At 47.0% G+C, this 16,449-nt stretch overlaps 1 protein-coding gene across 1 annotated transcript in view; it reads left to right on the top strand.

Annotated features, from left to right (window-relative positions):
* The window catches only part of naprt (nicotinate phosphoribosyltransferase), a 38,848-nt gene that overhangs the window by 9,161 nt on the left and 13,238 nt on the right, over positions 1–16,449 (top strand). Inside the window, exons 2-6 of the mRNA XM_059642232.1 lie at positions 529–656; positions 3,002–3,084; positions 4,586–4,716; positions 7,272–7,387; positions 13,337–13,533. Coding sequence (XP_059498215.1) covers positions 529–656; positions 3,002–3,084; positions 4,586–4,716; positions 7,272–7,387; positions 13,337–13,533 — 655 coding nt within the window. The remainder of the gene's footprint in view (positions 1–528; positions 657–3,001; positions 3,085–4,585; positions 4,717–7,271; positions 7,388–13,336; positions 13,534–16,449) is intronic.

Below are 16,449 nucleotides of genomic sequence, written 5' to 3'. Positions count from 1 at the left end.
GTTAGACTATAACCTGGTGTTGTGTGACTTCTGACTTAGTCCACCCCAGTCCAACACCAGCACCTCTACATCAATTGGAACTTAACAGGGAAATTGAGTGAGCTCCTTACACACTGCTTCAGCTCAGAACACAAACTTCAGATTGTCTGCAATTTCAATTCTTCACTCAGGTCACACTTTGATTTTGCTGCCTTCGGTCTCCGATGCCATTCACAGGAAATTCAACAGAAATAAATCCAGAGTAACTCCTCAAAGTGACGTCCACTCCGAGAGAGGGAGTTGTTCTCTTGACATTGTTGTGACCATGGAATGACCAAGCCTTGTGCCTTATCCTGTAGCCTATAGATCTTCCTTCCCTTCACCATGAGATGACTTTCCAATCAATCAGCACCTGTTCCTCCCTTGGTATGAACGTTGAGATTGTCTGAAATTTGGCACTTTTGTATGGGTCCTGAAACTTGGAAGAAGGGAGGATCCAGCAACACATTCCTCATCCTGGTAACAGTGCATTTCTGCTCTTTGTCACAGACGTCAACTTCCTGCGGAAGGTGCTGCCCCCAACCACAGAGCCTGGTTTTTACGATTACCTGCGGAACATTGACACTTCAGCGGTTACACTGCGGGCTGTACCTGAGGGATCAGTGGTCTTTCCAAAGGTAACAGAGCGGGTGTGTTTGTGTGTGTGTGTGTGTGTGTGTGTGTGTGTGTGTGCGCGTGTGCGTGTACGTGTGTGTGTGTGTGTCTGTGTGTGCATTCGCACCTTTAGGTCTGTCGTTGTGTGGTTCAAAGCTAACTCTAAGGCAGAAACTTCAAATTTGAGTGCGAAGGAAGCACCGCACTGTCGGAGGGTTAGTACTGAGGGAGCGCCGCACTGTCGGAGGGTCAGTGCTGAGGGAGTGCCGCACTGTCGGAGGGTCAGTACTGACGGAGTGCCGCACTGTTGGAGGGTCAGTGCTGAGGGGGCGCCGCACTGTCGGAGGGTCAGCACTGAGGGAGTGCCGCACTGTCGGAAGGTCAGTGCTGAGGGAGTGCCGCACTGTCAGAGGGTCAGTGCTGAAGGAGTGCTGCACTGTCGGAGGGTCACAACTGAGGGAGTGCTGCACTGTCGGAGGGTCAGTGCTGAGGGAGTGCTGCACTGTCGGAGGGTCACAACTGAGGGAGTGCTGCACTGTCGGAGGGTCAGTGCTGAGGGAGTGCCACACTGTCGGAGGGTCAGTACTGACGGAGTGCCGCACTGTTGGAGGGTCAGTGCTGAGGGGGCGCCGCACTGTCGGAGGGTCAGCACTGAGGGAGTGCCGCACTGTTGGAGGGTCAGTGCTGAGGGGGCGCCGCACTGTCGGAGGGTCAGCACTGAGGGAGTGCCGCACTGTCGGAAGGTCAGTGCTGAGGGAGTGCCGCACTGTCAGAGGGTCAGTGCTGAAGGAGTGCTGCACTGTCAGAGGGTCAGTGCTGAGGGAGTGCTGCACTGTCGGAGGGTCAGTACTGAGGGAGTGCCGCACTGTCAGTGGGTCAGTGCTGAGGGAGTGCCGCACTGTCGGAGGGTCAGTGCTGAGGGAGTGCCGCACTGTCAGTGGGTCAGCACTGAGGGAGTGCCGCACTGTCGGAAGGTCAGTGCTGAGGGAGTGCCGCACTGTCAGTGGGTCAGTGCTGAGGGAGTGCCGCACTGTCAGAGGGTCAGTGCTGAAGGAGTGCTGCACTGTCGGAGGGTCAGTGCTGAGGGAGCGCCGCACTGTCAGAGGGTCAGTGCTGAGGGAGTGCTGCACTGTCGGAGGGTCACAACTGAGGGAGTGCTGCACTGTCGGAGGGTCAGTGCTGAGGGAGTGCCGCACTGTCAGACGGTCAGTGCTGAGGGAGTGCCGCACTGTCGGTGGGTCAGTGCAGAGGGAGTGCCACACTGTCGGATAGTCAGTACTGAGGGAGTGCTGCACTGTCGGAGGGTCAGTACTGAGGTGTTGATTCAAAAACATCTGGATCCCACAAGAGTTCCACTAACTTGTTTATTTTAGCTTAGCCAGCGAGAGGTTTGGAGTCAACACCAGAGTAACCCACTTGGTGGACTCTCATCAGACCTCTGTGTACAGCATAAAAGCAGTACATTTGTAGCCCTCCTGTGTGATTAACATACATATTTCTCTACCTGACATGACCAAATGTTATCACATCCCATACTGTTTACGTTGTCATAAGCAGGTAGGCAGTGTAGTTAACAATGTTTCATTGAGTAGAGGAAACAGCCCCAGCCATGGGAAGAACAGCTGCAACCTTCAGCTTGTTATGAACACATCGGTATTTCAGCAAAACTTATAATTATTGCTTCCCCAATACTTTATCAGAGGGAGGCCCGCACTGTCGGAGGGTCAGTACTGAGGGAGTGCCACACTGTCAGAGGGTCAGTGCTGAGAGACCGCCGCACTGTCAGAGGGTGAGGCATCAATGTGCAACTGTAGTTTGTGTGAGTTACCTGCTGAGTTTCACCCACACTTTCAGTTTTTATTTCTGATCTGCAGCATCCAACATTATCTTGTTTTATATTTTTGCCAGTGTGTGACTTTCTGTCAGGAGTAGTGAAGTGTTCCGTCAGTTATATTATTACTTGTTTATACTGCGCCTGGAATATAGTTTCAGTTTCCTTATCTCAGCAAAAATGTTATTACTATAGAGGAAGTCAATGAAAATTCACCAGACTTGTCCCAGGGACCATGGGACCGTCTGAAGAAGAGAGTTTTGACAAACTGGGTATATATTTCTCTAGAGTTTTGAACAATGAGAGGTGATCTCATTGAAACCTACCAAATAATACAGGAGACAGACAGTGTAGAAGCAGCGTAGATGTTTCATCTGATTGGGAGCCCAGAACTGGGGACACAGTTAGGGAGTAGAGATAATGTTGTGTGGAAATGTTTGATCAGCCATGACTAAATGGCAGAGCAGGTTTGATGGGCTGAATGGCATTCCCATCACTGTTGTGGGTGTTAATATGTGACCCTCTCTCTCTTTCCAGGTTGCTCTGTTGGAAGTTGAGGGGCCTCTGGCTATTCTTCAGTTACTGGAAACCCCACTGCTCACTTTGGTGAACTACGCCAGGTCAGTGAGCAAACTCCCTGCACTCTGTCATTACAGCTTTGAGTTTGCCGTGCTCTCCCTCTGGCTGCTGTGACATCTCCCAATGGACAGGGGTACAGTCCCCCAGTCACTTGCTCACTTTCACATGATCATACTGTCCCTGTCGCATTATTGCCCGCCCATGTGATTGTCTGGTCACATGATCACACAGTCACATGATTACCTGGCTATGTGATCACACAGTCATATGACAATACATCCACCTGTCGCATCATTGCCTGGTCACATGTCGAATGCCCCCAGTGGCCACATGTTTACAGTCTTATGGCCACAATCCAACATTCCCTTGGATTTCCCTGGAGGCAAGCCTTTCTGTTCCCACCCTGGGAGCGTGTGTGGGCTGGTTGGACCAGTATTTATTGCCTGTTCCTAGCTAACCGTTGGGAAGGCGCTGAGGAGCTGCCTCTCGAGCCATTTAACCTGTAACCCGTACCGTGCAGCAGGAGCTGAGGGGCAAAATGTGACTCCTTACAGGAGAGTGTTGGCCTTCTCCAGAGCAAACCGGCCTGCAGGCTGGAGAGACAGGGGTGTGGTGGCAATGAAGGTGTGGGTTCACCCTCTCCCAGTACAGCCCTGCACCCCCTGCCTTGACTGGATGGGAAAGACACCCCAGCCTGAAAGCAGGGGAGATCTCCTGGGATCTGACACAATGTTTGTCCCTGAGTCACCGTTACAAGCACAGAATGTATGATCACTGGCACGTGTCTGTTTGTGGGAATTTGCAGCACATTGGAATGTGTCTAGAAAGCAATTTGACACATTTTGTGGTCTTGAAAAATGCTAGATAAATGTAAACAAGAACAGAAGTTGCTGGAAAAGCTCGGCAGGTCTGGCAGCATCTGTGATGAAAAAAATCGGAGTTAATGTTTTGGCTCTGATGACCCTTCCAGAATTGAGGAATGGTCACCGGACCCGAGACATTAACTCTGATTTTTTTCTTCACAGATGCTGCCAGATCTGCTGAGCTTTTCCAGCAACTTCTGTTTTTGTTCCTGATTTGTAGCGTCGACAGTTCTTCCAGTTTTTATTTAATAGAGAAATGTAAATTCTTTTTGTTGTGAAGATATGCACTCCCGGTACTCAGAGGGAATATTTATGTTATCCCTCACCCATCTCCATCCCTAAAGACACAACAATCACAATGGAATTATACCCCAGTGTCTGTCAGGTCTTTATTCCATGCTCTACATGCTCTCTTGTTTATCCTGTATCACCATATACTGTCTTCCCAGTATTCCAAAGGAATCGATCCCAGGGATGATCCATACTTAAACGCTATTCCTGCCATCAGTCACTTACCCTCATCCTGTGTGAGTGAGTGTGTGTATGTTTTGTGTGTGTGTGTGTGTGTGTGTGTGTGTGTGTGTGTGTGTGTGTGTCTCAGGTTCTTACTGTCCCGGGAGGGAGTCAGCAGTTTCCTGAGCAGGGGCTGGAAATGGCTGACGTTGCTTTGTCTCTACAGCCTCGTGGCCACCAACGCAGCCAGGTTCAGGCTGGCTGCTGGACCCAGGAAGCGGCTGCTAGAACTCGGCTTGAGGAGAGCACAGGGCCCGGACGGAGGCCTCTCAGCCTCGAGGTACTCCTACATTGGAGGTGAGGCAGCTGGCTGTACTCATTCTGTTCCCCCTCCAGGGGTATTCACAACACCTCGAGCACACACACCCTCTGCTTCTCACAGATGGGTTTCTCAGGCCGAAATTTTGGCAACTGCTGTATTTTTCAGGATTTTCAGAGTAGCAGAGTTGGGGTGATAATGTCCATGTTCAAATTCTTCGTCTGCAATCACAGGCTTCGTTCTCATTCATAATCCTAATCCCAAATGCCAATCTTGAATCCCATTTCCTAACTAAATCCCATCTGCTAGTCATATTCCAATGTCAAATCCCATTCCCTAAACAAATCCAAATCCCTAAACCCATTCCGTTACCAAGATCCATTCCCTATCTAATTCCTATTCTAAACTCCAATCCCCAACCAATCCCAATCCTAATCCCAACCGCCAAATTCCATTCTCCAACTAAATTCCAATCCCAAATCCAATTCTCTGATTGAATCCCAAACTGAAATTCTATTCCCTAATCAAATCCTAATATAAAATTGTATTTCTTTAGAAAATCCAAATCCCGAATTCCTTTACCAAGCCCCAGCACGAAAATTGATCCAAATGCCAATCTAGTGTCCCAGCCCTGACCTGATCCCAATCTCTGAATCAAATTCTCAATCGCCATCCAGCCCCTGACCTGAAGAGATTTCCATTGCCAAACCCAAAACCAGATCCCATTTGGAAACTAAACACAAATCTTAAACCAAATCTGAGCCCAACCAGCAAAGAGAAAGGCCACTGCAAAGTGTCTCAATAAAGCAGATTTTATGTAGAAAATCTGCCAAGACCCTTCACTGGGACAAACAATGGATGTAAAATCAAAGATGGATGATTGAATGAGGTTTCCATAAGTTTGGTTGAAGAGGTGGAATTTTAAACAGGATCTTACAGATGGATGTAGAGGTTTACAATGGGAATTCTGAGTGTGGGGTCTGGACCTGGGGATGGTGGGATATTGCAGTTTAATCCAGAGGCCAGCACAGTCCCTGGGGGTTTAGAATCCCATCAAATAATACATTTGGAATCAGATACTTGTCTGATTCATAACAATCATTGAACTAGCAAATGGTCATGAACGTACATAGGGTCCAGGGAGGGACTGTCCTTATCTGATCTGACCTACATGTGATTCCAGACCCACAGTAATGTGGCTGCCTCTTAACTGTATAACACTGTATAACTGTAAGTGTATAACAGTTAGATCACACTGGATAGCCCACTGTGCATGCAGTGACACCGGACACAAACTGTCCACGAAAGTACCTCTCACAGTTACCGCCGTCATCTCAATTTTAACCCAACAAATGTAGGTCTAACTAGAGGCACACACACACATGACTTTAACCGGTACGCGATTCCTTCGCCTTTGTGTGAGAGTCAGTGACCAGTGGACAAATCTCATGGTGAGGAGTTATCCATTTAAAACCGAGATGAGGAGGAATTTTTTTTTCTCTCAGAGGATAATGAATCTGTGGAATTCTTTACCACAGAGGGCTGTCAAGGCTGGGTCATTGAGTATGTTCACGGAAATTGAGTCTCTTTTGCGGTGAACGTGCGGAGGTGAGCTTACAAAGGGTTGCAGGTTGTGAGTTTGAAACAATTAGAAACAGCTCCAATTCTATTCAAAACCCCAATCCTGACCAGTAATCCATATAGACCCAATCCCAACCAAAACCCAATATCCCAATCTCAACATCAATCAAGTCCTAACTGAGCTCCAATCCCAACCAAAATCCCAATCCCAAACTCAACCCAACCCACTCAAAATCCTCACTCCAAACCCAGCTAAGTATCCCAATCCAACCAGTATCCGAATCCCAACCCTAATTTCAACCAATATCCCAATATAAAGAACAATCCCAAGATTTAAGAAAGAATATGAATCCATTGGAAGTGTTCCAATGAAATGAGTTGGACTAGTGCCTGGAATGGGCAGAATGGCTGGTACAGATATTATGGACTGAATGGCTTTTTTTTCTGTGTCATAAGCTGTGTATGGCTCTCTGACCTTCTGAGGGATGCTGGGACAGCCTGGTGTTATATCTGTTGAAGACTAAGAAGTAAATTGATTGAAACGCTGAAGATTCTGGGACCCTTAACAAGGTAGAACTGGAGACGAAGTTTCCTCTTATGGGAGAACCTAGAACAAGGGATTTGGGGATGACCCATTTTTAACAGTGGTGAGAAGACTGACGTTCTTTGGAATTCGCTGAAGCAGAATCTTTGAAGATTTTTAAGATAGAAGTCAATAGATTCTTGTTATGTGAGGGGGTGAAAGATTATTGGAGGACATGTAAAATAAGCCATGACCTGAATGATGGAGAAGGTTTGATGGGCCAAGTGGCTTATACATGCTCCTGACTCATACATATAGCTGCGTGAACAACTGAGGCTTCTTCCCAAACTAATTCTAAATCACAGCTTAAATAACCCAATGCCACTAACCACAATCCTAATTCCAGTTACGAACCCTACATTCCAACCCTTTAAAAATGGCTTTCAGATTTGTGTGTGTATTTTTCTGTTTGTACCTGTTTGTCGCTAGGATTTGACGGCACTAGTAATGTCATCGCTGGGAAACTGTATGGCATTCCACTGTTTGGATCCATGGCGCATTCTTACATCACTTCTTTCACTTCAATGTCAGAAGTCAAGGTTCAGGTCAGTGCTTCCTTTCACTTGCCCCTGACTCCAGGGATGTGGTTGTTCATAATGGTACTTGGAATGTTGTAATGATTGAAGGGTATGTTCAGGCTTTCTACAATCTCTAGTTGTTGTTATCATCAGCTCCTAGTTATCAGGGTAGTAATCGATGGTGACAAGATGACCAGTTGTGAGCAATAAGAGGTGCCCACTCTGAGCTTCATCCATAGCCAGTATGGGATCTCATGCATCATTGAGGGGGTCTCTTCAGTGTCGCTACAATATCCTGGCTGTGGTGATCCCAAATCTCAATGCTCATATCTGGCCAGTTGAACATTTTGTTACCGCCCTCAGACTTAATTCCTTTGTGCCTTGCATGGATGCACTTCACCATCTGTTTTCTCATCTCCTTGAGGATAGTGATCGTCCTTCCTTTTTTACAAGATGCCACCTATCCTTTCGTCTTGGTGTGCCAAATGCTCTCTCAGAGCAACACATGTGTCCTTGATGCTTTCAGGCATTCTTTCCATCTGTCTTCCTTACTCTTGGACAGTTGTATCGCGTTGTGTAGTTTGCTCAATTTCAGCATTAGCTTCAACTCTGTGTCTCTTCTGGGTCAACAATTTCTGGGCCATGTTGAGATTGATTGTCACATGTATGAAATACAGTTTTGTTTACGAGCTGTACAGGCAGATCATTGTAAGCAAAGGATGTACAGATCAAAAAGACTTAGAGGCGTACAGGTTACATTGCAAGTTACATTATTTGAAGCAGGAGTCCATTCAACAGTCTGAAAATGGATGGAAAGAAGCTGTTCCCGAACCAACTTGTACGTGTGCTCAGGCTTCTGTATCTTCTGCCTGACGGAAAAGGCCGTAGGAGAGCATTACTGGGGTGCAATGGGTCTTTGATGATGTTGGGCATATTTCTGCAGCTGCGAGCTGTGTAAGTGGAGCCCATGGAAGGAATGTTGGCTTCTCTGAAGGTCTGGGCTGTGCACACCACCTTCTGTAGTTTCTTGCAGCCCTGAGCAGAGCAGTTGCCGTACCAGGCTGTTACGCACCCGGACAGTTTGCTTTCAGTGGTGCATCTGTGGAAGTTGGTGAGGGATCTTATAGACATGTCAAATTTCCTGAGCCGCCTGAGGAAGAGGAGGTGTTGTTGTGCCTTCTTGACTGGCTCATTTACGTGGGCAATCCAGCATGGGTCGTCGGTTAACATCACTCCCAAGAACTTGATGTTCTTCACTCTTTCAGCCTCAGATGTAGATGGGGAGGTGTTCTCCTCCTTTCTTTCTGAAGTTAGTGATCAGTTGTTTAGTTTTGCTGACATTGAGAGACAGATTGCTTACATTGCACCAAGTGACCAGGCTGTCTGTTTCCCCTGTGAATTTTGACTCGTTATTAAATATTCGTCCCACTACGGTGGTGTTGTCGGGGACCTTGTAGATGGTGTTCATTCAGAATGTGGCAACACAGTCGTAGGTGTACAGGGAGTACATTAGGGGGCTGAGGATGCATCCCTGGGGGACGGGGTGGGGGGGCACCCCAGTGCCGAGTGTTATTGTGAGGGCAATTGTCCATCCTCACAGATTGCAGTCTGTGGGTCAGAAAGCTGAGGATCCAGTTGCAGAGGGTGGTACTGAGACCACGGTCATAGAGTTTTGTGATCCGTTTGGAGGGGATAATTGTGTTGAAGGTGGAGCTGTAGTCAATGAGCATGAGTCTGAGGTAGGTGTCCTTGTTGCCCAGATGTTCCAGGGATGAGTGCAGGGCTAGGGATATGGCAGCTACTGTGGACCTGTTATGTCGGTAGGCAAACTGCAGGAGATTGAGGCAGGTTGGGAGACTGGAGTTAATGTGGGCCATGACCAGCCTCTCGAAGTGCTACATGATTATTGAGGTCAGAGCCACTGGGCGGTAGTCATTAAGACATGTTGCATGTGTTTTCTTGGGTACAGGGATGATGGTGGTCTTCTTGAAGCAGGTGGGGATTTCACCTTGTAGGAGGGAGAGGTTGAAGATGTCGGTGAATTCCTCGACCAGTGGGTCCGCACACGATCTGAGTATTCGGCTGGGAACATTGTCTGGGCCTGTACTTTCCTTGGGTTGATTCCCAGGAAAACCAATCTGACATCTAAAGCAGTGACAGAGGGAACAGTATGTTGGGGCAGGAGTCACCATACCCGCTGGCATTCTGCTCAAACCCAGCATAGGAAGCATGAGCACGACTGGGAGGGGATGTGTCTTTGTCCGGTGTCCTGCTCTGCCTCATTTTGTATCCCATAATGTTGTTTAGGCCTCGCCGTAGGCAATGGGAGTCCGTTTGGTAGGTTTGGGCCTCTAACTTGGTCCGGAGCTGGCTTTGTGAAGGTCATATCTGGGTTTGGTCACCCAGTTATAGGAAGGATATGATTAAGCTGGAGAGGATTCAGAAGAGATTTACCAGGATGTTGCTAGGAATGGAGGGTTTGAGTTATAAAGAAAGGCTGGGTCTTTTTTTTTAATTGGAGTGTAGGAGGCTGAGAAGTGACCTTCTGGACACATATAAAGTCACGAGGAGTATAGATAGGGCTAATGGTGGGTGAGTGTTCCCTAGAATGGGGGAATTTCAAGGGTAGGGGACACATTTCTAAGGTGAGAGGAGAGAGATTTGAAAAAGACATGGGGCAAGTTTTTTACACAGAGGGTGGTTTGCATGTAGAATGAACTTCCTGAGGAAGTGGTAGGTGTGTATACAGTTACAATATTTAAAAGACATTTAGATAAGTACATGAATAGAAAACATTTGGCGGTATATGGGTCAAATGCTGGCAGGTGGAATTAGTTTAGGCTGGGATTATATTTGGCCTGAATTCACAACAACTTTTTTTGCCCCCTTTCATCTGCTAACAGGTCTCCCTGCTGCATGGCTCTCTGACTCTATGGCTCCTTTGTCCTGTGCCCCAGCACCATTGCACATCCTTAGCAGTGAGCTCGCCCATGAGTTTATACTCTGAGGGCAAATTAGGCAAGGTAGCTCACGAATCTAAAAAATTATGATTCTGCTTGCATCTCACCTTGTTAGAATCTGGGTTTCTGCTTTTCTCGCTTTTTAGATTTAGACTTTATTGTCAACGTACTTGAGTACAGAAGTATAGCAGTACAGTGAAGCGTATGCTGTCACCACCCACTGGGCTTTCTGAGCTATTTAGGTACTTACGTACAAAACCTTTAGGTACAAAGTAGTAAATGAAACAATTTTTAAAATGTAAGCATTACCTCCATAGAATAAATAGAAAAATGAAGAAATATAATAGTTAACAATAAGGTCCTTTTTAATATAAACTAGAAAAATAAAGGAACAAAGTTAAAAGTTAAACATACTTTGATGAGGCTGCCGCTAAGCTCCCTCTCCAGGAAACCTCAGCAGCGTGTTCTTGATGCCACCCCACACAGCCACGGGTTCTCTGTCAGCACGTCATCAGTGTCCTTAACTTGCAGCAGCTTCAGTGCATCATGTTGTCAGCGGCACAATGCTGCTAATCCAATCAGTGCAATTTGTTCACTGTCTTTTCCAGCTCCTTGACTTTCAGCCTGAGCTGGAGGACATCTGGCCTTGGTCTTTCAGTTGGCTTTACTGCAATAAGATGTTTTTCAACATCTTATTCTCTGGACCTAGAATATCTCTCAGTGTATTGCAAAACCTCATCTGTTTCTCCATTAATGAGCGGTAGCAGACGATTGATAAGCTCAGGGATGCTGCGCGTATCAATAGTTTGAGATTATGTTTCTCTTCTCACAGTAGACATGTTCTCATGAAAGGATCTTGCATGCTCAAGAAGAGCCTCTCTCTGATGAGATAATCTGCTGGTTGTCCGAGCTAAAAAGATTCAGTTAGATATATCAAATGGTTTTGTTCATCGTTCTTCCTCGATGTTTTTTTCAGTACCATCTCATATCTTACATAAGTAAATCAGGATAATAGAACAAAATGCAGAACATAGTGTTACAGCAACAGAGAACGTGCAGAGAAGGAACAACTCTGATACATGGGTGGTCCGTTCATAAGTCTGATAACAGTAGGGAAGAAATGTTCTTGAATCTGTTGTAATGTGTTTTCAAACTTTTGTACCTTCTGCTCAATGTAAGAAGGTGGAAGAGAGTCTAACCAGGGTGGGAGGGGTCTTTGATGATGTTGGCTGCTTTCCTGAGGCAGTGGGGTGTGTAGATGGAGTCAGTGGATGGAAGGTTTGAGTGATGGACTGGGCTACATTCACAACTCTCTGTAATTTCTTGCAGGTTTGGACAGAGCAGTTGTCATACCAAACTGTGATGCAATCTCTCTCCCACTGCAACTCTCTTGTAATCTTCGGTCCGCCTCCCCCTCTCTCCCTATTTATTCCAGAACCCTCTCCCCATCCCCCTCTCTGATGAAGGGTCTAGGCCTGAAACGTCAGCTTTTGTGCTCCTGAGATGCTGCTTGTCCTGCTGTGTTCATCCAGCTCCACACTTTGTTATCTTGGATTCTCCAGCATCTGCAGTTCCCATTTATGAGAGTAAACCGGTTGATGTGGTGTATATGGATTTCAGCAAGGCATTCAATAAAGTTCCCCACAGCAGGCTATTGTACAAAATGTGGAGGAATGGAATTTTGGGAGACATAGCAGTTTGGATCGGAAATTGGCTTGCTGAAAGAAGACAGAGGGTGGTAGTTGATGGGAAATGTTCATCCTGGAGACCAGTTACTAGTGGTGTACCGCAAGGGTCGGTGTTGGGTCCACTGCTGTTTGTCATTTTTATAAATGACCTGGATGAGGGCGTAGAAGGATGGGTTAGTAAATTTGCAGACGACACTAAGGTCGGTCGTGTTGTGGATAGTGACGAAGGATGCTGTGGGTTGCAGAGAGACATAGATAAGCTGCAGAGCTGGGCAGAGAGGTGGCAAATGGAGTCTAATGCAGACAAGTGTAAGGTGATGCACTTTGGTAGGAGTAACCAGAAGGCAAAGTACTGGGCCAAAATTAAGATTCTTGGTAGTGTAGATGAGCAGAGAGATCTCGATATCCATGTACACAGATCCTTGAAAGTTGCCACCCAGGTTGACAGGGCTGTTAAGAAGGTATACAGTGTTTTAGCTTTTATTAATAGAGGGATCGAGTTCCGGAACCAAGAGGTTATGGTGAAGCTGTACAAAACTCTGGTGCGGCCGCACTTAGAGTATTGTGTACAGTTCTGGTCACCGCATTATAAGAAGGATGTGGAAGCTTTGGAAAGGGTGCAGAGGAGATTTACTAGGATGTTGCCTGGTATGGAGGGAAGGTCTTACGAGGAAAGGCTGAGGTACTTGAGGCTGTTTTCATTAGAGAGAAGGAGGTTGAGAGGTGACTTAATTGAAACATATAAAATAATCAGAGGGTTAGATAGGGTGGATAGGGAGAGCCTTTTTCCTAGGATGGTGACGGCGAGCACGAGGGGGCATAGCTTTAAATTGAGGGGTGAATGATATAGGACAGATGTCAGAGGTAGTTTCTTTGCTCAGAGAGTAGTAAAGGAATGGAACGTTTTGCCTGCAATGGTAGTAGATTCGCCAACTTTAGGTACATTTAAGTCGTCATTGGATAAGCATATGGACGTACATGGAATAGTGTAGGTTAGATGGGCTTGAGATCGGTATGACAGGTTGGCACAACATCGAGGGCTGAAGGGCCTGTACTGTGCTGTAATGTTCTATGTTCTAAATCACTGTGATGCATCCAGATTGGATGCATTCTATGGTACATCTATAGAAATTGATGAGTTGTGGACATGCTGAATTTCCTTCACCTCCTGAGGAATTAGAGGCATTGGTGTGCTTCCGTGGCTGTAGCATTTCTACAGTTGGCCACACCTTGGGCCCTTTAGTAGTCTGTGTCATGCCTGAAAAACTACCACATTTCCAATGTGGGAATTCACAACAACTTTTTTGTCCCCTTTCATCTGCTAACAGACTTTGAAACCTGCATCTGAGGGAGAGCCGGAGGTGAATTTTGTCTCTCTGTGCGAGAAGTGGCTCTTTCAGGTCTGCCACCTTCTCCAAATGCCTCAGAATCGAACCAATTCCTCGGAGTTTGCAGCCTTCATCTCCTACGCCATGACTTACCCGGGACACTTCATCGCCCTGGTCGACTCGTACAGCGTAATGAGGTAGAGAGTGGAGTTGGTCATTTTTCTTCTGAGGTATCCACTGGGCACAGTCTCTTACAGCGGTGGGCAGACAGCAGGTCATCTCAAACAGTAACCACGGTGTTGGGGGATTGGTGACTGGCCAGCTCATCACCTAAAGCTTGGGGGGGTCCTGTGTCAGAGGTCAAAGGTTATGGGGTCAGGGCCCGCTCTGCGGCCTGGGGAACCACAGTCAAGGCTGATGGGAGTTAGAACATAGAACAGTACAGCACAGAACAGGCCCTTCAGCCCACAATGTTGTGCCGACCATTGATCCTCATGTATGCACCCTCAAATTTCTGTGACCATATACATGTCCAGCAGTCTCTTAAATGACCCCAATGACCTTGCTTCCACAACTGCTGCTGGCAACGCATTCCATGCTTCCACAACTCTGCATTGTTCTGCACTGTTGGAGCTTTCTCATGTTTCAAACAGAGTCTATGGAACTCCCTTCTCCTGAGGCGGGCTCCTTGCATACATTTAAGGTGGGGATGGGCATTAGAGTCAGAGGATCATGGGAAAGTGGAGTTGAGGCCACAGATCACCTCAGCCATGATCTTCTCCTCAGGTGGGATAGGCTCAAAGGGGCTGAATGGCCTGCTCCCAGTTCATACATAGCTGCCCATAAGTAGCATATGGATCTGGAAAGTTCTTGTTCCGCTCCCCCGCTCCCTGCCCACCCACCGTTCTCCAATACTGTAGTGAGATTGGGGATTTTCTAATTGAATTCAGGGCAGTTCCTGAATTGAGACAGTTTGGAAGATTATCACTGGGATATCAAGAATTTCCCTATCTATTTCTTTTGATATCCTGGGCCTGGAACCATCATCGAATCACTATAGTGCGGAATCAGGCCATTCGGCCCATCGAGTCCAAACTGACCCTCCAAAGACCATTCCACCCAGCCTCACTCCCCTGCCCTATGCTCTGTAATCCTGCATTTCCCATGGCCAGTTCACCTAACCTGCACATCTTTGGGCTATGGGAGGAAGCTGGAGCACCCGGAGGGAACCCACACAGACGCAGGGAGAATGTGCAAACTCCATGGGGCTGTGAAGCAGCAGCGCTAACCACAGACTCACTGTGTCACCCCCATTCTGCACACTCCTTAGTGGTCATTTTCTCCATTATCTTTTCTTAAAAAGAAAACTCGTATTTAATCCAGTAAACCGCTCCCCAAAGGGGTGATGAGAGGAAATGCAGGGTTATAGAGGAAAGGCAGTAGGGTGGGGTTATTTAAGATTATAAGAAATAGGATCAAGAGTAGGCCATTCGGCCCATTGATCCTGCTCTGCCATTCAATAGGATCATGGCTGATCCAATGCTGTTCATGCCTATGTAGAACATGGAACATAGAACATAGGACAGTACAGCACAGGAAAGGGCCCTTCAGCTCACGATGGTGCGTCTAGCATGACACCAAATTAAACTAATCCCTTCTGCCTGCCCTCGGTCCATACCCCTCCACTCCTTGCATATTTGTGCTTATCTAAAAGCCCTTTAAATGTCCCTATCGTATCTGCCTCCACCATCACCCCCAGCAGCGCATTCCCAATTCCTACCACTCTTCGTGTAAAAGAACAGCCCCTCACATCTCCTTTGAACTTCCCCCTCTCACCTTAAATGCATGCCCCCTAGTATTAGACATTTCAACTCTGGATAGAAGGTTTGGCATCTCATAATTTTATAGACTTCATGTCTCCCCTCAGCCTGCGCCATTTCAGGGAAAACAATCCGAGGTTTTTCTAGCCTCTCCTTATAGCTCAGACCCTCTAAACCAGGCAGCATCCTGGTAAACCCCTTCTGCACCCTCTCCAAAGCCTCCACACCCTTCCTGTACTGTGGCAAATAGAACTGAACAAAATACTCTTAAGTGAGCCTAACCAAAGTCTTATAAAGCTGCAACGTGACATGCTGACTCTCAAATCCCCATCCAATAAAGGCAGGCATGCCATATGCCTTCTTTACCACCCTATCCGCTTCTGTGACCACGTTTAGGGAGCTATGGACTTACTTTTTCCTTTATTCATTCACAGGATAAGGATGTCCCTGACTGGGCAGCATTTAATGCCCATCCCTAATTGCCCAGAGGGCAGTTCAGAATCAACCACATTGCTGTGGGTCTGGAGTCACATGTAGACCAGACCAGGTAAAGATGGCAGTTTCCTTCCCTAAAGGACATTAGTGAACCAGATGGGTTTTTTCTAAAAATTGACAATGGGCTCAGGGTCATCATTAGACTCTTAATTCCAGATATTTTTATTGAATTCAAATTCCACCATCTGTTGTGGTGCGATTCGAACGCAGGTCCCCAGAACATTATCTAGGTCTCTGATTAACACTCCAGTGATAATACCACTAGGTCATTGCCTCCCCTGGGTCTGAACCCCAAGATCTCTCTGTACATCAATGCTATACAAGGTCCTGTCAATAACTATATACTTTTCCTTAACACTTTATCTTCTAAAGTGCAGCACCCCACACTTACCTGGATCAAACTCCATCTGCCATTTCTCTGCCCATATCTGCAACTGATCTATATCCTGCTGTAGCCTTTGACAACCTTCGATACTACCCACAACTCCATCGATCTTTATATTATCTGCAAACTTACTAACCCACCCAACGGCATTTTGACTCAAGTCAAAGGAATTGGGAATAGGGGATAGAATTTGAAACTGATGTCCATTTCAAGCCCACCGACTCCCACAGCTACCTAGAATACACCTCCTCCCACCCACCTTCCTGCAATAATGCCATCCCCATTCCCAATTCCTTCACCTCAACCGCATCAGCTCCCAGGATGAGGCATTCCACTCCCGTACATCCCAGATGTCCTCGTTCTTCAAGGACCACAACATCCCCGCCACAGTTGTCGAGAACGCCCTCGGCCAT

Source organism: Stegostoma tigrinum, chromosome 2, assembly GCF_030684315.1.
Source record: "Stegostoma tigrinum isolate sSteTig4 chromosome 2, sSteTig4.hap1, whole genome shotgun sequence".
Classification (NCBI taxonomy): domain Eukaryota; kingdom Metazoa; phylum Chordata; class Chondrichthyes; order Orectolobiformes; family Stegostomatidae; genus Stegostoma; species Stegostoma tigrinum.
Note: the sequence above shows the minus strand (reverse complement) of the source record. Positions and strands in the feature narration are given on the sequence as shown.